The 25209-nt window shown below is 40.9% G+C and overlaps 1 protein-coding gene across 2 annotated transcripts in view; it reads left to right on the forward strand.

Moving 5' to 3' along the window:
• Positions 1-24952, forward strand: part of LOC138795491 (CD109 antigen-like) — a 105021-nt gene extending 80069 nt beyond the window's left edge. For both annotated transcript variants that reach the window (XM_069974642.1, XM_069974641.1), the window contains 8 exons: positions 6236-6401; positions 7249-7439; positions 11105-11257; positions 11393-11458; positions 14559-14701; positions 18200-18356; positions 18761-18863; positions 24646-24952. In XM_069974642.1, the coding sequence (XP_069830743.1) occupies positions 6236-6401; positions 7249-7439; positions 11105-11257; positions 11393-11458; positions 14559-14701; positions 18200-18356; positions 18761-18863; positions 24646-24812 (1146 nt within the window). In that variant the 3' untranslated portion in view covers positions 24813-24952. The remainder of the gene's footprint in view (positions 1-6235; positions 6402-7248; positions 7440-11104; positions 11258-11392; positions 11459-14558; positions 14702-18199; positions 18357-18760; positions 18864-24645) is intronic.
• Positions 24953-25209: the final 257 nt, after the last annotated feature.

Consider the following 25209-nt stretch of genomic DNA (forward strand, 5'->3'; position numbering starts at 1 on the left):
AAGAAGTACAAAAAAATATATACTTACTTCTCTAGTCGCTCACAGTCTAGCTCCACTACTACTCTGGAGTTCCTGGCAAAAGTGCCACACACTATGCATGTGACCATTGAGGCCAGTGATTGGCTGCAGCTTTGCAGGAGCAAGCACAGGGGGTGAGTATGGGGTTTTATTTATTTTTCCTACCATTTCCTGCGTCTGGGCAATTTTTTTCATGAACACATTTTCATTTAAATGGAAAGCCGAAATCCTGACAACCACGGACAAGTTTCCAGACAATGAGTTGTGGAAATATAGTTATGGTTCTAAAATTTGAAAACACCTGAGAGAACAAAAAGTTCTATTTCAAAGGGGTGTTTGGAGAATGTAAAAGACTAGTGCATGTTCTTTACACCAAACTCAATTATAAAGAATCTTTTCATAATACATTAAGTATTGGTTAACATCCAGGGGTTTTTCTTTGCAAATGTGAGCTGAAATTTTGCATTGCTCAGGCAGTGGTTTCTTCCTTAGCTAGTCTTTTATGAACCCTATTTTGCCAAGTCTTTCCTTTTCGAGAAAACTAGGCTTAACTGGGTCCCGAGGGCCTCCCAGGTTCTTCTGTGTGTCCCTGGGTTTTTGGATGTTTTTGCTGGATTGTGTGCAGTTTTTTCTAGATGGTTTGTGATTTCTTGGACGAGTTATAGCTCTTCCCTTGAACTAATTTTGGTTAGGTTTAAAAATAGTGGGTGGAATAAATGAAAAAAGTGTCTAATTCTATTTTGTGCTCACAGCAGTGTGGCACCCAGAGCAGCCAACGGGTGGCACCAGAGCGTGGCTGGGGGGATGCACAGGAGCCAAAGGAGACACCCACTGAGGAAAGAATGTCCTTGCCTCTGGGCAGCCTGGCTCTCGTAAGCAATTACATGTTGCAGTGCCTGTGGAATGACCGCCGAGTTACCAGGATTCTCAACAGTGCTGATAATTGGGTGGCCATCCTTCTGGTACATTGCACCCTTAATATCAGTAGAATGTGACAGAAAGATACTGGAATACAAGCACAAGCTGGTAGACACTCAACTGTCGGCGTTCCTGACAGAGAGCGTTTGGTGGGAGCACAAGGCTGTGAAGGAAGGTGTCGCCAATGCAGCTGGGGGACCAGTACCACCTTGGAATGGAGGATGAGCATGGCTGCAATGCGGAACACCTTCCTCAGCACTTCACAACATTTACCACCACCATCTAAAACAGCACGTATTAGCAGGAGGCAGAATTACAGCTACATGGTGGATGAGTATGTGTCCACATGTCTCCTGGTACTCCTGGGAGTGATGGGTCTTCTCCATTTAATTTCTGAGTTTCTAAATTAGAGAATTGGCCAGAGCTTTTCCTCTATACCTTGGACATACAAATCTCTACTCTACACTGTCGGCTAGCTTCTCCTCTGCCTTTTCTATCGCCACTTTCACCTCTACCTCCTCCTCCTCCACTTGGACCTCCACGTCCTCTTGCCAAATGATTATTTCATTTAACTTATCTCTTTATTTTTTAATGTTATTATTTTAAGTGCTATTGAAATTGTCCTATTCTTCCTTCCCTTTTCAGCCCTCTAGCCCTCTGCATCCATTTTCCAGCTATTTTTGGACCCATAAATTTGTGTCCCCATCGATTTCAATAGGGTTCAGGTCTAGGTCTGCAAACTTTTTTTTTTCACGTTCCAACGAACCCAACGAACGGGTCTGCTTAACACCAGTACAAACTTGTATACAGATTCCTTGCTGGACTGTTTGGGTTCGAGAACGTTCTTCAAACTCGAACGCTTGGCATTTAATTCCCAGTGTCTGGAAAAGCTGGATCTTTCCTGTGGAGTCCTGGAAAACATTGATACAACATGTTTTTGTGACAGCCAAACCAGTTGGCGGCATCCAACTTCTTCAGACGCTAGGAGTCAAATATTGAGCGTCCAAGTTTGGAGAATGCTGCCAAACCTGTACAGTTCGGCAAGTGTGTTCAACACTAGTACCAGTTTTTATATAGCATATCAATCAACCCAGTGTAAACCTGGCATAGCTCACCCAATTTTTTTCTAGCAATCTACATGAGCGCCAAATGTGCCCATTGGCAAAATGAAAATTGTATCATAACCCATAGCAGAAACAGTCCTAGAGGAAAACAGGGGGATTCCTTTTACTTGGACCTTCAAAATCCTATGAAGTAATCAGCTTCATTCCACAGTGATTATGTCATAATAGCACAATTTATGTGATTTTCTCCAAAGATGCAATTTTATAATAGTATCGACAACAAAAAAAAAATATGACATTTAAATTGAAAACACTGCTTATGAAAATGGTGACTTGGGGAAAAAACAGCTCACATAGTAATAGGTTGTCTAAATAGTGTTGAGAATACGTTCTCACCGCTCCAAAGCAATCAAGTGTTCTGGAGACATTACAAAGGCAACTCAGATGCACACCAACTGATTGCAGCGCTGGAAAATAACCATAAAATGTTACTACTACAGTGTCATGAACATTCGCTATGATTCAGACCTCTAATGTTTCCTAGTAACATTCGTTGTGACTAGAACATTGCACATTATATTCAGTCCAAATGCTGCTAGAATCCCACAATGCAATAAGTCAGCTTCAGTGAAAACTGAGGATACATGCTGTCCTCAGACTGTGATGAAAGAACAACCTTTTATAAGATTAATATTGCTTACCAGACGTCGATAAACATTCCTGCAGTCATGGCAGCTAAAATTCTTTTATCATGCTCTTAAGAACATCAGTTTTATGGATCATGGGCTTGAGCTCAATTGATCTTTCAATAAGATCCTCAACTGTAGCAACCTTTCAATTGATGTTTATGATAAATCTGGATTTTTATAGGCCAATAGAAGAGAATTTTTTGTAAAAATTTTTTTTTATGGTGAATCCAAATTCAAGCTTTACAAGGACGTTCTCTGTCTGTCTTCGCAAGCTTTCAAGTCTTCAACACTTTAGCTCTCTCTTTGGAGGAAGATCAATTACCAACTAATCAACTTAATCAAGACATGGTTACCATATGCATAACACACTTCTTGTAGATGTAATAGAAAAAAATATTAAAATGTAAAATTATGCTTAAAATTTTGTGGGGAAATCTTCAATGCAGTGCAGATATTTCTTGAGACATATACGTCCCAAAAGAAGTTCCTGGCACTCAGATTTATATCTGTACTAATAAAGGATATAAAGTTGAACCTTGAACTTTCAATGGAAAAAAGAACATTTTTTGAGATGTAAAACTGAAATATTTTTAACTTTTTACATCTTTAGGCTATGTCCATCTGTTTTTAATGACAACTGCAAATCCCATACTGTTCTCCGTATGGGATTTTATCTATTGATAAGGATGGCCGTCTTTCCCTGATAAAATCCCATACTGAGAACATAGCCTTAAAGCGTAACTGTCATTTCAGGGTCATTTTTTTAAAACATTAAATATCAACAGTACAAGCGATTTTAAGAAACTCTGTAATAGGTTAAAAAGCAATCTCCCAGCCTCCCCCCTCACTTCAGAAGAAGCAGGATTTCTGTGTCCATTATGTGGCTATGGAGAGGAGAGGGGCTGTTAGGAGTGACTGACCACGGAGCAGTCCTGCACAGCACAACACCCTGCAATCTTCTCTCAGTAAGTTCATAGATAAGCACTGACCTTTCTGACCCCAGAATCCTGCGTTTTAGGTGCCTGGAGAGTCTACAAACAGCTGACCTTCATGTCACCTCTTCCTGCTCCCTCATCTCCCTCAGCCCCTCCCCCCTCCATAAGGATAGAATGGAGAGAGCAGAGCCCGTCTTCACTGGCTTCTCTGTAATGAAGACATGTTTGCCTGATAATGCACAGATAAGAAGTCAGGGGGGAGGCTAGGAAATTGCTTCTTGAGTACAGAAGGAGGCTTTTTTGGCTGATAAAACCTATTACAGAGTTTCTTAAAATCTTTTATACTACTGATTTCTGCAATAAAAAAAAATATGACAGTTACGCTTTAAAGCGACTCTGTACCGCCACCTTGCCACCCCGAAACGCTGTCTTCCGGTTCCGGTATTTAGAGGAAAAAAGACTTTTATCAATGCGGCGTTGTGGAGTGGACAGACAAACTGGCAGGGCCTAGAGCATCAGTGCCCTGGGTGTGCGGCATCTTTCTCCCCTCCTCCATCCAGCTCAGGGGAGTGCTGAAAGTTAAGGGAGGTGAGTAGAGAGGCGCCGCTGGCCTAGGGCACTGATACTCTAGACCATGCCAGTTTGACTCCCCACCTCACCGCGCTGATAAAAGTACCGGCAGCAGGAGAGAGGCTGAACCCTTGGAGACGGGGTCGGCCTGTCTTCCGGTGCCGATATTTTGAGGAAAAAATAAATTTTAGCAGCGCGGCAAGGGGGCAAGGTGCCGGTACAGGGTCGCTTTAAAGGTGCTAAAATACTGTGTAAACAAAGAGGCTTATAGTTACTGAGAGTGATCCCATAGGAAATACCTATGGGTATAAGTCATAGTGGCCCCCAAAGATGTCAGATACATATACAATAATATGCATCATGTCCTCAGCAGAGAGCAAAGAGTGAACAGAGGCGCTATGACTCTCTATGATTCTCTAAAATTGCACATAGTGTTATAAGGTTTCTGTCCTTTCATTAACCCGATTAAAGCAGCTGAATCCAACACATTTTAGATGTTTAAGGGACCAGATTGTTTGACAGGCAACCATGGGATTCATTAAACCTGTAGTCCACCTATTGGGTATTTCTGGTATAGAAGAATTTTAACTAGTCCATAAATTCTAATTAATATATTATTCATCAAATGTATTTTTTCGCTTCTGGATAAAAACTTACAGAAACAAGAGTCTATATTATTAAACATATCCAAGTGAAGAAGTATAGATGGCGCTCACCATTGCGTGTAAAAAAACAATTCGGCTTTATTAGGGGAGCAGAGGTAGCGGGGAAGAGGAGACAGGTAACTGCAGTTTTGCAGCTCTGTGCCACTTTGACGACCCCTCATATTATTTAATGTTACTTTACAACAACCTGTATGAGTTGAATTACTGTATAATCTATTATTGTACATGTGCATATATCCATCAAGGAAACAGGAAACTCAAATTTCTCACCAGCTTTCCCTTTGGAGACAAGTCAAATAACACTAAAGGCAACTAAATTGTAAATTTACATGACTGTCCTGAGATCTTGCTTTATCATGGAGTTACATAAGTAAACATATCCTAAAAAATATTTTAATTTCACTTAAAAATAAAAAGGTGCATAGTACTGTCCATACTACATCTGCAACACCCTGACCTCCAGTACCTTAAATGAACTTATCATGCATCCTCATGGGGGTTCATTGTTGATCTTTGGGTTGGTTACGTTGATTTGCAGGAAGGCTTGATGTAGTGGCCATAATGCATACATTGTGGTATAAGGGCCAGTTCACTTGGAGTAAAACTGACGGAATTCTGTGGTGGAACTCTCCGCCACGGATTAATGCCAGCCTTCATGTCATACTGGCAGTCTATGGGAGGCTTGTGCGCCTCCTCTCTCCACACGGAAGAATTGACATGTCAATTCTTCAGAGCGGAGAGGCGTGGAAAGAGGAGGCGCGCAAGCCCTCCCATAGACTGCCAGTATAACATGGAGGCTGGCAGGATTCCATGGTGGTGAGTTCCATCGCGGAATTCCGCCAGTTTTTCTCCATGTGAACTGGCCCTAAAAAGCATAAATAAAATTAGGTAGAAGTCCACTACGTTGCCAAGCCCTACAATTGCAATTAAGCTACTTTTTCTAAACAAGCAATTCATTTTACGAGCAATGTGATAGAAGAAAAGGTTCTTTGCATTATACATGAATCCATATGTTCACGCTTTTTAAGTAACTAGTTTATTGAATATTTTAAGTCATGACTGTAACCAGTGGGTTAATACTGAGTAAATAGTAGCAGCACAATTTCTTAGTATGTGTTTATAGGTAAAAAAAACAAAAACCCATGCCATTGTACTTTGTCTACACTGTAAATGATGCATTTTATATGCCATTGTTGGCTTTAGATCAGAGAACATTGATCCAACGCAGAGGAGAAGTTTATTTAAACCACTGCTATAGTAAAGCATGAATACAAAATGTCTTTGAGTAAGGAGAAAGCTCTGGGTGCTATTTCCAGTGAAATAAAAAAAAAATTCTACTTTTTTTTATTTAAAACAAATGTTTTTCAATCCTCTAGAATTCTTCTCAAATAACAGCTGCTACAAATTACTTGGAGTCTCAAATGAATGAAGTCACCTCAGATAACTACACCCTGAGCCTTGTGACATATGCACTGTCGTTGGTTGGAAGAAATAAAGCTAAAGAGGGTCTGGACCTCCTGAACCGCCGAGCAGAGCGCAATGGTAACATTATTTTTTTCTTCTAATTCTAGTTAGACACGTATGTTGCAAGAAAAAAAAAAGTTATTAAAACGATAGTTTAAATCTTTTCAATTTAAAAGAGAAGTTGAGGTCAGGCTTTATTTATTTATTTTTTTAAACGAGTCAGGGAGGAGGTGGCTTAACATAACAACATGCACCTACCTCCCCAGCTCTAGTGCGTAACCGGGTCTCGCCTCGACTACTGACTGGTTGAGCAGACCTGACACGTCACAACCCAGGTCCCCGCTCAAACCAGGAAGTGGCCGGGGGACTTGGAACTGAAGCGGAGGACAGCAAACCACGCTGGAGCCAGGGAGGCTCTTTTGAAAAAAAAAAAGTCAGACCCCAGACTTTTGTTTTAACCTTGGAATTACAGTCATATCGTGTCTTGTCAATACCAGATTTTACATAGTCATACTACTGGTCCATTTAGCACAAATCCAACAGAAAAAATATCTATCAGGCTCTTATAATAAGTCACATAATGGGGCTTTCATTATGTCATTCTATTTATTATCATGGGCGTAACTACCACTGTAGCAGCCATAGCGGCTGCTATGGGGCCCGACACATCAGGGGGTCTGGTGCAGTACACTGGGCCCTGTTAGCTGTCATAATTTGTAGTAGCAAATGGCCTCCTGGGCTCTTGATGAGTGCTTGCAGTTATGACTACACTTGATGGCTTAGTAGTCAGTTGGGGGTGGGGGCACAATCAAAAGTTTGCTATGGGGCCCAGACATTTCTAGTTACGCCCCTGTTCATTATAGCATTATTATTTATATAATTTTTAAAAACATTCATACCAGCAATTTGATGGTATACATTACAGGTGATCTAAGGTTCTGGAAGTCTAACAATGAAAGAGCCCGAGGCTGGTGGCAACCCAGTTCTGTTGATATAGAAGTGGCATCCTATGTCTTGTTGTCACATGCAATACAGAATCGTATTTCCGAAGGAGTAGCAGTGATGAAATGGTTAAGCCAGCAAAGAAACCACCTTGGAGGATATTCGTCTACTCAGGTTAGTTGAGTTACCAAAGAAATGCTATAAAAAAATGCCAGTTTTATGTCTAATTTCTTAGAGCTTTTTGCAGGCTTCTTCTTTTTTGCCATATTACGTTTTAGCTATGTGTGAGCTTTCTCAATTAACATACGCTATTTATTTAGGGATGGGTTTTGTGGTTTTGTACAAAGAGTGTCATCTAAAATAAAATATTCTTGTTTAACATTAGTATAAAACAAAATAATTTTAAGCAGAGACCTTCATTAACCCCTCCCCGCATCAGCACATAACTGTACCTTCTGATGCGGGAGGGGCGGTTGAGAGGGGGGGGCGCCCCGCTCTGAACCGCCGCAATCCCAGGTGCTATGTGCAGCCCGAGATCGCGGCTATTAGCCGTGCCCGCTAATTATACATTTAAATGCAGCTGTCAAAACTGACAGCTGCATTTAAACTTACAATTTCCCCCTATCCCTGGTGTCTAGTGGGGGGATCTCCCCCCCCCCGCGATGTATACTGTAAAAGAAAAAAGTGTTTTTATTAAAAAAAAAAAAAACCTCCCCTAATAAAAGTTTGAATCACCCCCCTTTTCCCATTTTATAAATAAAAATAAATGAATAAATAAACAAACATATTTGGTATTGCCACGTACATAATCGCCCGAACTATTTAATTATTACATTCTGGATCTCGCACGTTAAACGGTGTAAGCGCAAAACCTGCATAAGTGCTAAATTGCGCATTTTTTGCCACATCAAATCCAGAAAAATTGTAATAAAAAGTGATCAAAAAGTCGCATACATGCAAGTAAGGTACCGATAGAAAGTACAGATCATGGTGCAAAAAATTACACCCCCATAGACCAAAGGATAAAAGCGCTAAAAGGCTGGGAATAGAGAAAGTTTTAATTTTTTAAAAGCTGTCAGATAAAAGACAATTGGTTGCAATACTGACTGAAAAATACTGACTGAAATATACGTAGTGTGAACGCAGCCTCAGAGTGTATGAAGGAAGGGACACCCGAATCCAGCCCCCAGATGCCCCCCCCTCCTCCGAGTTAGTGGGGAGATCGTTCGGGAACTGATCTTCCCACTGCTGGATAAAGGTTACCACCGGTACGGATAACTTTTATACCAGCACCCCCTCTTCTCGCTGCCCGAGCTACTGTAGCTTGCGGCACGATCCGAAAATATCAGAAGCAGTAATAGAGCCCTAATATTTAGCAGCCATGGAGCGGACCCAGCGCTTCTGGATATGAAGGACCCCGTATCGCACCAGGACAACAACTTCCAGGTGACGTCCCCCACATTGGAAAACAGGAGGCCCCTGATCACCCCGGCCTCTGCATACTGGATCACTTCAAGGCGCAACACACGTCATTGGGGTTCTACATTTTCTAAATTCCGTCCCTTATTCCTATTTCAGGGGTCACGTTGATCTGGGGATTATTCTGATTGCCATTATGGAGTCGGGAAGGAATTTTCCCCCTGTGATGAAGCTACTGTCGTCTGCCTCACGAGGGTTTTTTGCCTTCCTCTGGATCAACACAGGTTGAATTTGATGGACACCTATCATTTTCAACCTTATAAACTAATAATTGGCCTAATACCCCCAAATAAATTAGAATTGTCCCTTTTCCCCAGCTAAATAGGTATGGCCGCCATTCCCATTAGAGGATGCCATGATGCAATTACAAAGCCTCTGTGCGGCCAGGACAGTATAATCCCCCACATGTGACCCCATTCTGGAAACTACACCTCATAAGGAATCTAACAAGGGGGGCAGCGGTGATATGGCCCCCTGGTGACGGCCACATTTGGGACGTGAAAATGAAAAAAATTGTATTTTTTATTTTCACGGCACATGTTCTACACATGTGCCTGTTACCAGTGGGGTCCATATCCTCACTGCACCCCTTGTTAGATTCCTTATGGGGTGTACTTTCAAAAATGGGGTCACTTGTGGGGGGTTTCTACTGTCCTGGCAGCACAGGAGCTTTGTAATTGCGACATGGCCTCCATCCTCCATTCCAGCCTCTAAATGGCGCTCTGTCCCTTTGGTCGCTTGCCCTGTGCCCATATGGCACATTATGTGCACATGTGGGGTATTTTCGTACTCAGGGGAAATTACCCTACACGTTTTGCGTTTATATTCTTTTTTAACCCCTTGTGGAAATGGAAAAAAATCAAGGCTAGACCAACATTTAGTGTAATTTTTTTAAAATTTTTACTCTAAATCATTGATCTTGTCATGATTTTTTCATTTGCACAAGGGGCTAAAAGATAAAAACTGGTCAGAAATGACCAAATATAACAGAGCCATTGAAATGCACTAGGCGCTCCTTTATATCTGAGGCTTGTGGTTGCATCAAGTAGCGCAATAGGGCCACATATGGGGTATTTCTATAAACTGCAGAAACGGGGCAATAAATATTGGGGTCAATTTCTCTGGTAATAAGCTTATAATTATGAAAAATATTGGATTACAATAAAATCTCTGCACAGAAAATTAAAATTTTCAAATTTCTTACACACTTAGCTTTTATTTCTGTGACTCCCCTAAAGGGTTAAAAAACTTTCTGGATGTGCTTTTGCAGAGTTTGGGGGGTGCAGTTTCTGAAATGGGGTGCTTTGTGGGGCTTTCTAACATACAGTCCCCTCAAATACACTTTAAACCTGAACAGGTCCCTAAAAATATCTGATTTTGCTGCTAATGTTTTAAGCTTTCTATTGTCTAAAAAAAAAGAAAGATAGTTTAATAAATGCCGCCAACATAAAGTAGACATGTTGGTAATGCTATTTAATATATAATTTATGTGGTATAACCATGTTCTGTATAAGCAGAAAAGTTTTAAAGTTGGAAAAATGCATTTTTTCACAATTTTTCACGCTATTTAGTATTTTTTCATAAAGATTCGTTATAAGTATCGACTCCAATTTAAAAGAAATGTGAAGTACAATATGTCACGAGAAAACAGTCTCAGAATCAGCCGGATAGGTAAAAGCATCCCAAAGTTATTAATGAATAAAGTGACACAGGTCATATTCATAAAATTTGTTCCGGTCCTTAAGGGGTTAAACACGAGGAGGAAATAATGAAAACGCACAAACAAAACTTAGCCCGGTCCTGAAGGGGTTAATGGAGTAAAATGTAAAAAAAAAAATTATACCCACCCCTCTTGTCACTATTGACCCAGTGTTATCAATGCTCCATAGTCCCTGGTGTAATTCTCCCATTGATATCAACCCTGCACAGGACTGCTGCAGCCAATCACTGGCATCAGTAGGTTGTATAGGGGTGTCACCAGGGCACTTACATTAGGGGTTAAGGAGGAGCAGATGGGCTTGTCCTTTACCCTCCCACTTCCTGTCCTCTGGCAGTTTTTGCTTCAGTCCGGGTAAAACCTTAAAATGCTCACTTTAGTAGTGAATCCATGTAAACACATTGGGGTGATTTATAAACTATAAAGCTGGGTTTACACTCTGTATGACACCGGCCGTTCTGTGACCCGGCTGGGTCAGAGCGGCCGGTGTCGGTGAAGATCATCCCTGCCGATACTGGTCGGATGAACTTCATTTGTGCTGAATTGGGAAGTGGGCGCATTTGTGTGTGCCCACCTCCCAGTCCACCATAGCACACAATGGTTACCAGGTGATTGTCACAGTGTTAATCTTTTCCTTTAACAGGACACTATAGTAGCCCTGCAAGCTATGTCCCTCTTTGCATCTAAATACTCGGTTAGCAAACCTGCCCTGCACATATCCGTAGAAGGAAACCAGATGGACTCTACAAGTTTTACAATCAACTCTGAGAACTATATGATGCTTCAAAGTAATCCGGTAATGCAATCATTTTATACGTTTATCGTACATTAAAAAAAGAAAGTTAAAAGTTCAAAATGTTTCAATATCATGTATTTTACTTTTTCATTTTTAGATATAAGACTAATAATAAATTATTTCTTGGAAGTGTAGATTGCTGTTGGGCGAGATCTCAATATTACAGTCCATGCTGAGGGAGTTGGATTTGCCTTATTACAGGTAACGTATGCTCATGTCTGTGACCTTGCTTTTATCATGATTTTTTAATTTTTACTTTGTATTTTTTGCAATAAAGTCTTTTACAGGGACACTTGTGACACAAGCTGTAAAATGACCCCTGTAAACGCCTGTTGCAGCCACAAATGCCATTTGTCAATTGCGCAGGCTGTAAATGGGATAGCTCTGAGGCTAGTGCACTGAGAACCCCAGCGCCATGCTGTCAGAAACACTGGGGCAAAATATGGTAAATGTAACTTACCTTGCCCTGTGCACCATATAATGCCCTTTCCATTAGTTGGCCTTATTTCCTCTTTTGGGTTAAAACCCAGTTGCTAGAGGTCAGTAGATCTCTTGGCACCAATACAACAAAAAGTCTCTGGTGTACCTGGTACATAGGCCTACCAATTCCTCTCTTTATTCTTTTCTCTGCGAACCATTAAGAAGACCTGGTGGAAGAATATTCACCCCGAAAGTGGCTATTAGTTTTTAATATTACTAAACAAGTCTCGAACTGTGTAAAACAACCTTGAAAGATCTAGGAAGTTATTATGTCGTTGGTACATTAAAGCGACTCTGTACCCACAATCTGACCCCCCCAAACCACTTGTACCTTCGGATAGCTGCTTTATTCCAAGATCTGTCCTGAGGTCCGTTCGGCAGGTGATGCGGTTATTGTCCTAAAAAACAACTTTTAAACCTGCAGCCCCGTGCCCAACGGCCAGGGCTTAGAATATCTGTGCCCTAACTTTGCACCACCTCACTGTTCCTCCTCCCCATCCTCTTCATCATAATGAATGCAACTGGAACATTTTCTCCTGTCTGAATACTGCACAGGTGTCTTAACGATCCAGCCCATGTTCAGTGTTCACACAGCTGATGAATAGGAGACAATCTGCCTGGAGCATTCCTAATGATGAGGAGGGTGGGGAGGAGGGACAGAGAGGTTGTGCCAGCCTAATGCATAGACATTCTAAGCCCCGCCGTTGGACACAGGGCTGCAAGTTTAAAAGTAGTTTTTTAGGACATTAACTGCATCACCTGCCCAACGGACCCCAGGACACATGTTGGATTAAAAGCAGCTGACGGTACAAGCGGTCTGGGGGGGGGGGTGTCAGATTGTGGGTACAGAGTCGCTTTAAAGAAAAAAAGATGTTCCCTGACCCTACAGATAAAGTTTGGAGATGTAAGATAGAAAAGGGTACCATGCCCATGCTACATATATGGTGGTCTTAAAGAAGTATTAAAGGATTATGGGATAGGGTTTTTAAGATGTTAACTAGATGTGTGCAGGAACCTTTCAAATGGTCTCCTGCCGTAGCTTTACTATCTATAAAGCTTGTACATCAGTCATGGGCAAACAAAGCAATAATAATGCATTCCTTCATAGTATGTGGTTTAGTGATCGCTAAGAAATGGACAACCATTTAAATCCCTTCAATAAAAGAAATGAAGAGAGGCATAAAACACAACTGCATTATGGAAAGACTAATAGGAAATAGACGGGGCAACTCCCATCTGACAGCATTAAATTGGGGAAAAATGGCAGGAATACTATGATAAAAAAATAAGAATATTATATCAAATAAAAGATTACTATAGAAAAGGAGATGAGAGACTCTAGGGAGGGAGGGGGAGGGATGGAGGGAGGGGGAGGGATGGTAATAGGGGAAAAAAAGAAAAAACAAAAAAGTTGATACAATGTATTTCTATTATTTATGTGCTTCTATTTGCTGCAAGGTTCCTTTTTTTCTTTTTGATTTAAGAAAAGATATTTCGATATGTAAATGCATTGTACAAACAATAAAAAAAGTAAAACAAAAAAATTTAAATAAATAAAAATAGTGTATAACATATTTTTCAGTGGTGCAGTATAATAAGTTTGGCTACAACCAACAATTGCACAAGCCCTTTTTCTGTTCGGCTGGACAAGAGATAATGGTGGCAGAGTAGGGAACAGAGTTGTCTGTTGTTTAGAGTTGGAGCTGCATAGGACCTTTGCTCTCCCAGCAGTTTGCCCCGACTATTTAGGCTCTTATATCATAAGTTAAAGTTTTGAGAAAACCTCTTTAACAGTTAGTTCAGTTTTCATGTATTTATCTATTGGAAAATTAGAAAACTAGTGCATGATTTTGTGCATTGTGCATTCTAGACATTCACACTGTAATACATCAGTAGGTTATGGTCACACAACATTTTTTCCTCCATTTTAGAAAAGCAAAAATAACGTCTAGCACTTTGAGTTTGAAATGATGTCCGTCATTTTGCTCTTTGGCCACCTGTGCAATAACAGCTGCTGGTACATTATTCTAGTTCAGGTGGACTGATTTCCCTTTGGGTGTGTCTATAATTAAAGAGTCCATTGAATTTAATAGTAAAAACGGTAAAAGGACAGTAAAAAAGGAAAAAATATGTGTGAAAAACTAAAAAATAACGTCTGATGTTTGCAAAAGACATCCAATATAGTTTTTAAGATCAGTATTTTGACATCCACTCAGACAACGTTCGTCATTTCATACACTGTGTGCATTGGACGTCCATCTTTCCATTGACTTCAATGCATTGCATTGAAGTCAATTAAATCGTGACAATAACATGCGACTTTTCTATTTTTTTGATTTTGTGTGAACATAGCCATATTAGGTCCTAAGGGCATGTTTACACCGAGTAAATTAGGTGGAATTCCGCCTGTCTCAATGTGCCATAGCCTGTCTATGGGAGAGCCCGTGCACCTCCACTGCCACCGCCGCCGCTCTCCGCTCAAAGAAGTGACATGTCAATTCTTTGAGCAGAGAGCGGCGGCAGTGAAGGCGCACGAGCTCTCCCATAGACAAGCTATGACACACTGAGACAGGCGGGATTCCTCGGCGGAAAGTTCTGCCATGGAATTCCGCCTGATTTACTCAGTGTGAACGGTACCCTAACTATGGAAATGCAACTCATAACCTGTAGGGACTCAGTGCCACTGTACAGGGAATGCGCATGCGGCTTTGCTCTGTGCATTAACTCTAATCAAAAATATTTCTGAAGAAGCTGTTGAACACTACTGTGACTATTCCTAATCTGACCATGCTTTAATATTATGATTTTCTTTATTTTGTAGCTCCACATTATCTATAATTTGAGAAGCTATGTTTCCCAGAGGGCCCGTAGAGATACTGCACGTAAAGAATATTTTGATTTAGATGTTACTGTACAAGATAATATGGAAAATATAAATGTCATCAATTTAAATGTTTGTACAAGGTAGGTAATGTTTTATGAAATTTTGTTAATTCATGTTATAAAATATAGAAGTTGTCCATAGAAATACTATAATATACGAGACAAAACAAATATGCAAAAGCTCCTTAACCCCTTCAAGACTGAGCCCATTGATGCACGGATGTTCGGGTCAATTAATGCAATGTTCCTCCCCGCCTTCTAAGAGCCATAGCGCTTTTATTTTTCCACCTACAGGGCTGGTTGGGGTGTCATTTTTTGCACCATGATCTTTAGTTTTTATTACTATCATATTGGTGTAAAAGAAAAGGTTTTGAGTTTTTTATTAATTTTTTTCTGATATATAATTTTTAAAGATCTGCAATCCTGGTGTTTTTTTCCTCCACGTACGCCGTTCACCGTGTGGGAACAATAATGTTATATTTTAATAGATCGGACAATTCTGCACGCTACCATATGTAATATGTTTATTTATTTATATTATTATAATGGACAAGGAGGTATATTAAACTTTTATTGAAGGGGGTTTATAAGGTTTTTTTTTAACACTTTAAAAAAAGTGTTTTAAAAAAGTTTTTGAAAAACACTTTTAAACATACAATCATTAGACTGCATAGCATAGATCAGTGTTATAGGCGATCTATGCGTAGAGCCTGCCTGAGAACAGACTATACATAGGTCGCCCATCTGACAGGACGGAGGTAAGTGGATTACCCCCGCCAGTCAGTACAAGCGATTGGGACCCCCACAGAATGGCTGTGGGGGTCCTGATCAGTCAGTGACAGGAGCTTGTCCTGTCACTTACTACCTTAGACTCAGTGATCGCTATAGATCGCAGCATTTAAGGGGCTAATGACAAGCAGCTGCGGGACCGCAGCTGCCTGTCATTATCCTTGGCTCCCCGGACACTGACTGCTCTCACTGCAGCGGTTAGACAACCCCCCCGACACACACACCACCACTGTGAGTAAACTGTACCTCGAAATTAGGTACCCCCTTTTCAGTTAGCCAGCACATCCCATACCCCAAACCCTATAGATAACATCCTTCCCAGGAGTCAGCTCCACAAACCCACATAGGTCTCCTCCTCTATAACTAAGGAAAAAAAGCCATACTTACCTGCTGTGTGGTTGTAGTACTGTAGTCTTCTCATGTCAACCCTCTCCCTGCTCCCATCACTCATGTTCCACAGCTCTAAGGGAGGGAACGGCCTCTTGCGGCCACAACAGTGATTGGCAGGGTGGAGAGCCAATGCTCACCTCGCCTTGTCAATCATCCGGCTGCATTCAACTGTATGTTCTCCTCACATACAAGCGCATACAGCTAAATGGTAAGACACAACATTCAGTAGCTGTGTGGGCCCCCCAGGAGCACTGGTTACTGGCCAGGGGCCATCTACAGCCAATAGACATTTGTTAAGTCTGTTTGCAAAAGCAATTGCAGACAGCATTAACTGGCCAAATCTTCAGTGGGCCCCCTTCCTGTGCGAGCCCGGGAGCGGCTGCCCCCTCTGCCCCCACCAAATTACGCTATAAGTGTTTGGCTGAGTCTCATTCTAGTGCCAGTTATTGAGCTTGTCTCTGCCTGCTTCTGCCTCTGTTATTCTGTTTATTCTGACCCTTTTGCCTGTATTTCTTACAATCCCTGTTTGCTGCTAGCCCTGACATATTGTCTGTTTATTAACCTTGCTTATTGGATCGTGTTTTGTACTGCGCTGCCCGATTGTTGTGACCCGAACTGTCGACTCTTCTTTATTGTGTTTGTTTCTCTTGTCTTGTTTTTTGTTCCACCTAGCCAGTGCAGGAGCTGCCGCCCAGTTGCTCGCTGTCACCGAGGAGAGATTGAGGCGACTCGTTACTATCCTGTATTGCAAGAGATTTTCAATAAAGATCAGTTTATTTATTGTACTGGGACTCAGTGATAATTGCACCAGCACCTAAGTACACAGGCTACACCATCTTCGGGTCATTTTCCCCTTTCTTTGGGTGGCGGTACCGACTGTCCATGTGGGTCATCTCTCCACTCCGGACCACTGTGATAAGAGCCCAAGGGACCCATCACAACTCGGCAGGTCACCAACCATTGGGGGTCAATACAGCCAGCCACATAAACTAAAAGCAGGTTCAACACCATACCTGTGTGCTGAGTTAGCATTGGCGTCACCACCATTGGCTGAGCTGTATTCCAACCACCGACATAACCTCATCCCGGCGGTTGGGCACCACACAAACCAGTGCACACACCATAGATAAATAGATAGATAGAATACAGTAGATAGATGTTGCCCTTAATATAACATTTTAGATCTATACCATTGCCTTCTGAAAGTTTATTGTTATTATTGTGGATGGAACTGGCCAATGTATTCAGTTCCCATTATTACTTTTAATACATTCTTCCTTGGTTCACAGCATAAAGTATGGTTTCAATTATTCCTCATATCAGAGCCAAATAAAGTCAGAAGTTACGTTTTGTTTTCACAAAAAAATGTCTAAGTAAAATGAGCTTGAATTTTTACTTAGTTGTTTCATTGGGTCAGATTTCTCAATCTTTGTAAGAGAAAAACTGATACAATTTTCCCATAGTAACCAGTCACAGCTCATCTTTATATTTGTAAGCTTTGGTAAAAGTAAGGCGGCACTGTGATTGGTTGCTATGTGCAGATAAGATAGAAACCAATATATTTACTTTTCATAAACAAAAATTATTGATCTATTTGCAATGACTCCCTTCCCCCTCTACAGGGTGCCGGTCTTGCTATGTAGGCAGCGCACAATAAAATGACACATTGCGCATGGCTCACAGCAGAGGACCTACCCCACCCTATCTGAAAGGAAAACCTGCTTCTAGAGTCTTCCTCAGGCAGACGCTATTAGCAGAGCGCCAAACTAACTGACCAATGCTATACAATAGCATAGTGTAGTAAACCAGGAGATGAGTAGATCAGGTTCGTTTTGCTTCATACGAAGCAAAACTGATTTGCGCTCATCTTCCTGAGGCTGCTGGCTCCATGCAGAGGGACACTGCCCAGGATCCACCTGCAAAATGCCTGGAAGACATGGATAAAGCTATGAGACAGCACCCGTGGTCAGTGATTGGCTGAGAAGGCTGTTACTTTAAAGAAAAGATTGACAGCCCACTCAGCCAGTCACTGGCTGGGGTGCTGTCCCATCCCAGTCAGCTTGTGAAGCAGAGAAGACTGGACTGGAGGACACCAGGGAGTATGGACAGGTAAGTATGATGAACCACAGTAAAACAGCATATGCCTGCAATCATTTGGCTGTTTTAGTGCGGTACGAACATGTACTTTACTTTCACACTAATCACACTTATACTTTCTTGCTTCTAAACGTGGCACCGCTCCACAAAGATGACGGTGGTGTAAATGTTCTAGGAGCTGGTACCTTTTCATTACTTTGGGTTGAGATTTCTTCAAAACATAAAATGCATAGTACATACATTACTGTTCTCTGATTATTATAGTGCCATCTTTTTTTCTATAATATCTACCCACTGTTTCAGGTACTCAGAAAGTGACTCCTCCGCTCAGACTGGCATGGCTCTTCTGCAAGTGGACTTACTCAGTGGTTTCAGTTTGTCTCCAGATGCTATATTACAAAAATATCCTATCAAAAAGGTGGAGACAGTTGATAACACACTCAACATATATCTTGATTCTGTAAGTCAAGGGCTATTTTGTCTTTTTTTGTAAGTGGTGGTGGTTTCACACTGTGGTCAGACAGTATGCCGAAGATGCAAAATGAGAAACTATCAGAACATTATACTAATGTATACTGTAACATACTTGGTCGAATAGTTAAAAGTATTTTTTTTTTTTAGGAAATAGACCAAATGTGGTCTATGAGCGACTTCATCCAGTCCATTTAACTCAATGGGGTACCTAAGTATGCCTTATATGATAAATACCACCATACTTTGATGAACAGAGTGTGAACTGCAAACAAAGCATCTGTTTATTGCCTTCTAATATTATTTTTTCTCAGTTTATTAAATAACTAAGTATAACTAACTAACTAAGTCTCAGTATTAAATAACTAATTAAGGAACATTTCACTCTTTCAGCTCAACCAGTCAAAGTTTTGCTTAGATATTCCCGCAACTCGAACTTCAAATGTTGGCTTTACCCAAGATGCTTTTGTATCTGTCATTGACTACTATGAACCAGGTAAATAATTTTACATTTAAAATCTGTTAAATTATATATACATAGTACTCCTATTGGCCGCTCAGTCAATCACAAGCTGACTGGGATGGGACAGCACCGCAGCCAGTGATTCGCTGAGTGGGCTGTCACTCTTTTCTCTAGAGTAACAGCCCTCTCAGCCAATCACTGACCACAGGTGCTGTCTCATAGCTGTAGTCTGCTACAGTCTGCTACAGGCAATAAGATGACAGTATACTGTAATACGTAAGTATAAGAAAGTCTTTGTCAAAGTGATCAGGTATCCACCTATTCAAGTCCACTAGAGAGACTGGCTGTATATCATGGACTCAACTCTATGGGATTCCCTGCATCACAATTTATATATATGATGCCGTGAGCTTTGGAGCAGTTAAGCACAGCGCTACTGAACTGACTCAGACGTGCCAGTTCAGTAGCGTACAGCTGTAGGCGCTCAGGAGATCACTGCATCATAATGAATTATGATTCTGGGAGTCCTATTAGAGGTGAAGGGTTCAATCCATGATATACAGCCAGCTTACAGACTGTATATCACAGATTTGTGAATGTGTCCTAAAAGTTGAGAGAACCTGAGGATGTAGCATTTGATTAGCGGTGGCTGCTAAAGTTTGATGCAGCCCTAGGGAATCCTGAAAAACATGGATACAGCCAATGACTATGGCTCACCTCCTATGGATAAACTCTAGTTTTTTAAATATATAATATAGAAAAAAGGGTAAAAACATTAGTGTAAATGTCAGAAAGATTAAAATATCACATTATGGTGATATAATAAAACAAAACTGTAGAATAGCTTTTTTTTTTTCCTTGCCTTGCCTCCCCAACGAAATGGAATAAGAAGTGATGAAGTCATATTTAACCCAAAATAGTACAACTAAAAAAAAAATCACAGTTCCACAAAAACATGGTATCATACTGTATGCAGATTCATTGATGGAAAAAATAAAGAATTTTGGCTGTCGGAATATGGTAACACAAAGCTAAAGTACTGACCCCCAGACAGTGTGTCATTTATACCACATGGCGGATGCTAAAGAAAATGCAACATAAAAGCCAATCGAGCAATTACTTTCTTTTTCCATTTCATCTGGCAAATTTTTTTTCTGTTTCTTAATACATTCAATGGTAATTTAAAGATAACAATACAAATGCTTGGCCCTTGGAAGACAGGGATAAAAAGATGAAAATGCTGTCGCCAAAAATGTCAGTCGGGAAGGGTCTTATGATCATTATCATTATATAATATAGGCATCTGTTCAGATCATTTTTGTGTAATGCTGTTTTACATCAGCATAAGCAGTGGGAAAAAAGTGTATTTAAGGAAATTTTTTCCAAGAAATAACGTAATGAATAATAAACTGGGCAATGATCCTTAGGCCAGATTGAAAGTGTGATTTGCTGGACGAAAGGCAAAAGTCGTCAGCATATTTCTAACCGAAGTAATGGGTCATGTAATAGAGGCGTAAATGCAAGCGGTGGGATGTGAGTGGTGTCACCATAGTATGCAACTAACACTATTTAATAGCTAGTATAGCAAATTTGCCCTTTCTTCCGCTTAGAACATTTTGTACCATATTTAGCTCTGTGCTGAGTCCTGTGCAGATCAAATTCATTTTAACACGAAAAAATACAGGAGTAAAGACAAACCGGCAGCTTTCAAATAAATGGTCATTGCAATTTTTAAAGGGGTAGTGCGGCGCTAATCATTTATTCACAAAGTAACACACATTACAAAGTTATACAACTTTGTAATGTGTGTTATCTATGTGAATGGCCCCCTTCCCCGTGTCCCCCCCCCCACACTCACGCTAGACCCAGAATTGTTGGTGCATTATAATTACCGCATTTGTGCCGACTCCCGTCCGCCATCTTGAGACAATGATGTCTTTGGGAGGCCGGCCGAATAGCTCCATTCGTCCCTTATGCCGGCCCCCCTCTGCCGCGTCACCAGCTGCTCAGCCGCGATTGGCTGAGCACAGTTATGCTCAGCCAATCGCAGCTGAGCAGCTGATAACGTGGCAGAGGGGGGCCGGCATAAGGGACGGATGGAGCAGTTCGGCCAGCCTTCTGAAGACGACGGGACGGGGGTCGACACGAATACGGTAAGTATAATGCACCAACACTTCCGGGTCTAGGGTGGGTGGGGGGAACACGGGGAAGGGGGCCATTCACATACATAACACACATTACAAAGTTGTATAACTTTGTAATGTGTGTTATTTTGTGAATAAATGATTAGTGGTGCACTACCCCTTTAACAATAAGGCTATGTTCACACAACGTAAAAATAAGGGCAAAAACAGGCAGATAAATACGGCCTGAAATAACGATCATGTTCTTTATTTCGGGGCGTATTTATCCGAATATCGCCGTATTTTGCCCTTATTTTTACGTTGTGTGAACCTGCCCTCAAGATGTATTCACCCCCTATTTCAGCCAAGTGAAAAAGTCAATACCCCCTAAACCTAATTACTAATGATGCCACCTTTGGCAGTAATATTCACAATCAAACATTTGTGGGAAAAATTGCAGTAGTTTTTTTTCTTTTACATTGCTGGTGAGCATTTTATGAACTCGCTTGCTTTCAATGATTGTTCTGCTGCATAACCCGATTGTGTTTGAGCGTTAGGTCACAAACTGACAGTCAAAATTTCCTCCACAATTTTGTCATAGAGAAAAGAATTTATGGTTTCATTTTAATTTCATTATGATTGCAAAGAACGGATGGAAAAACTGATGGAAAAACTGATCCATTTATGTGCATCCATTTTGATCCGTTTTTAAATGCACACAAATGCATCAGTTTTTCCGCCTGTTTTTTCATGTTTTTTGCAAAAACGGATTGTAAAAATGTAGTATGAACCCAACCAAACCATGACAAGACATCCTGCAGAAGCACAGTTTCCCCAATCACACTACGATCATTGTGTGACATTTGGTATTATGTTCTTGGGGCCCATTCCCACTGAGTAAAAGAGGCTGAATTTACAAGCGGAGTACTCTTGAGATTCTGCCTGTCCTATTGCTTCCATAGGATTTCTCATGCACCTCTGCTCTCTGCTCAAATAATGAACATGCACGGACTCCGCTTCTAAATTCAGCCTCTTTTGCTCAGTGAGAACGGTCTCTAATTGTGGAATAGGGTGTTCTCTTTATAGGTAACAGGAACCACGTCTTTGTATACTCTTCAGTAGAGATGATCGAACTGCAGAAAATCTTAGGTTCTATAGAACTCGAACCTTCTCGAACCTTCTGCATTTGATTCCTGTTGCCTTCCCGGTCCGTGGAGAAGGAGGAGACAGCCCGGGTACCGCCTGGAATTCTTTGATTCAGCCTAGATTTTCTGCTGTTCAATCATCTCTACTCTTCAGTCCACAATATATTATTTCTGAAATTTTGTGGGTTGTTTTTTTAGATTTTTTTTTTTTCATATGTGAGACAAGCCTTTGTCTTTTAGGTCAGCAAAGCTTTGCACTTTGTGACTCATGTATGCCATTTTTGCCCAGTGTTTCTTATTGTTGCACATTAAAAGGAATATAGTAGATGTAATCCACATTCCAAACTGCTGACACCGTTAGATAGCTGTTTTGACAAGAAGACACATGATACCTCTCATATATCCATCTGTGCTTCCAGAATGTAGAAAAAAAAATGGAACAATGAGTCTAAGAGGCTTTCCCAAGCTCCTAAAAAGCTATAGGTTATGCTGCGTTTACATGGAGCAATAATTTGCCCAATCAAACGATTAACGATTTTGAAGTAACAATGTGTTTTTTATAATGATCAGCGTTTAGACGGAACGATATATCGTTTGGAAAAATCGTTTTGACATCGTTTTAAGATCACTTAAGCCCATCTCACACATGGGGTGAATCGGTGAAAGACTGTTTACACGAAGTGATCTGCGAATTTTTAGCAAACGACCAACGACGTTTTGAGAACATGTTGAAAGATCACAATGAACGATTTCTCGCTCTTTGCTTGATTGTTCGCTGTGTTTACACGAGCCAATTATCGCTGAAATGGGATCGTTATCGCAAAAATTCTAACGATAATCATTCAGTGTAAACGTACCATTAGAATGCCGCTCCTCTCTCCTCCCTGTTTGATTGTCACCTGGAATCCCACGCAGGGTCAGGTATGGGAGAGGGGAGGGAGTAGATGTTACAGCTTGCACTGGAAAGCCTCTCTAACTCTTTGTACTATACAATAAAAGCAATTTTTCTACATTCCAGAAGGCGGATTTATGAAAGTTACCACGTGTCTCCAAACAGTGTAAGCACTGTGTAATGTGAATTGAAGCTGTCAGATTCCCTTTAACTGTGGCAAGTGAGGCTGGCAGCTCTTTAGATGCTATGTGTTCTTTTGTGACCTTTTGTGTAAGCTCTTGGGGAAGTCATTGATGTGCTCTTGGTGAACTTTTGGTTGGCTGGCCACTCTTGGGAAGGTTCATTACTATTCCAAGTTTTCTGTTTGTGGATAATGGTTCTCACTGTGATTTTACTCGAGTCCCAGAACATCAATATCCTGTATCTTTTCCAGACTGGTAGAATTCAATGATTTTGTTCTACATTCATATTTGAATTGTTAAATTCAGCATCATATGTTTCTCATTAAGACCTTTTAGCTCTTTCGAATCAAATCACAAGTCAGGCAGCAATAATGTTGGGGTGCCAGGGTATGGCTAATGAAATTAAACCCCATAATCAATAGAATTTTTTACATTTTTAATTTAGTATCTAAGATCTTGGGCAATAGCTTCTTTCACATTGGGCAAGGTATGGCTAAACAGCATTTTTACTTTAATACACAAAATCAACACTCAAAGCGAATGTACCATCAGGTACATCGCTTTAAGTTTTTTACATCAATGGATCGGCGCCGGAGCAGGGTTCTTTTTTTATTTTTTTTGCACCGTGGCCCTGTTCCCCTGCACAGCGTCAGTCTATTCACGGGCTCTGGCCCTCCATGAAGCACTGGAGTCTCAATTAGAATCAATAGAGCCGCATCAGGGGAGGCGGCGGGCCCACCTCCAGTGCCGGGCTGGTGCTCGGGAATAGACTGGCGCTAAGTTTGGAAACAGAGCCACAGTTCAAAAAAAGGATTGTGGCACCGGCATACCCACGTCGGCACCGATCCATTAATGTAAAAACCTTAAAGCAATGTACCTAATGGTACATTCACTTTAAAGGTGAAGTACGGTGTTTTTAAATAATTGTCAGCATGCAGGGGGGAAATAATAAACAAGCACTACTTTCCTTTTCCCATGCCTGTGAAGCCTGACCCACTGGCTCCTGGACCCCAAGCAGTATGCATTTCCCCCCGAGTTGTGATGATGTCACAACTGGTGGGATAATGCCTGATCCGGCTGATGGACAGCCCGCTCAGCCAATCAGTGACTGAAACGACGTCCCACCTGTCACTGACTGGCAAAGCAGGCTGTCCATCACCCGGGTCATAACATCAGCTGAGAAGAAAATCCCGGAGCCTGGTGGGGGCCCCGGAGTGGTGATCCAGCGCCGGACAGGAAGAGGGACAGGTTAATAGTGGTGATTATCATGTTCCCCAACCACCCCTGCCCCTGCTGGTTTAACAGAAAAAGACTTACAATTCATGTGGCATCATTACTTTTGCTGCCTGTAGCAATCTCCATTTATTACTGTGCCAGTCTCTGTAGTACATTTTATTTTTGATACTAAAAACCCTCCAAAATCATTTATCATTGGTAACTTTATATATAAACCTTACCATTTTTTTTCAACAGGGAGAAGGGCTGTAAAAAACTACAATTCCGAAGTAATGAAGAGCCTGTCCCCTTGTTCTCTCTGTAAGGATGAATGCAGTATATGTTTGAACAACCACGCACACCGACTATCAGAAGCCCAGTGTCTTTCCTTATTGTTATTTATATTATTTGTCGTATGTCTGTAGAAAGAACATTTACTGTAATAGCAATGCCACATTTCATGAGTGCGTTGTATGAGTTTATACTATTCCGAGCAGCATTTCCAGAAAGCCTTTGCTTTTTGTACCATACAATATTTTGTAAATGTATAAAGAAAATGTATAAAGAAAATGTTTCTTCTAAAATGCCATGCCTGCTGCATAGTTGAATAATAGTAATGCTTCTATTATAATATACTATTTATTTTCCATATTGCTGTCTTTGCAAGAAAAACCACTAGGCATAAAAGGCAAAAGAAACAAATTCACAAAGTACACTAACATCCTTAGAAGCAACAGCAGTAATAATGGCAGTAGCAGTAGTTAATAGTAGCAATAGCATAGTACTAGAAATAGTGATAATTTTAGAAGGTAAAAAAAAAAA

This window comes from Dendropsophus ebraccatus, chromosome 6 (assembly GCF_027789765.1).
Source record: "Dendropsophus ebraccatus isolate aDenEbr1 chromosome 6, aDenEbr1.pat, whole genome shotgun sequence".
Classification (NCBI taxonomy): Eukaryota; Metazoa; Chordata; class Amphibia; order Anura; family Hylidae; genus Dendropsophus; species Dendropsophus ebraccatus.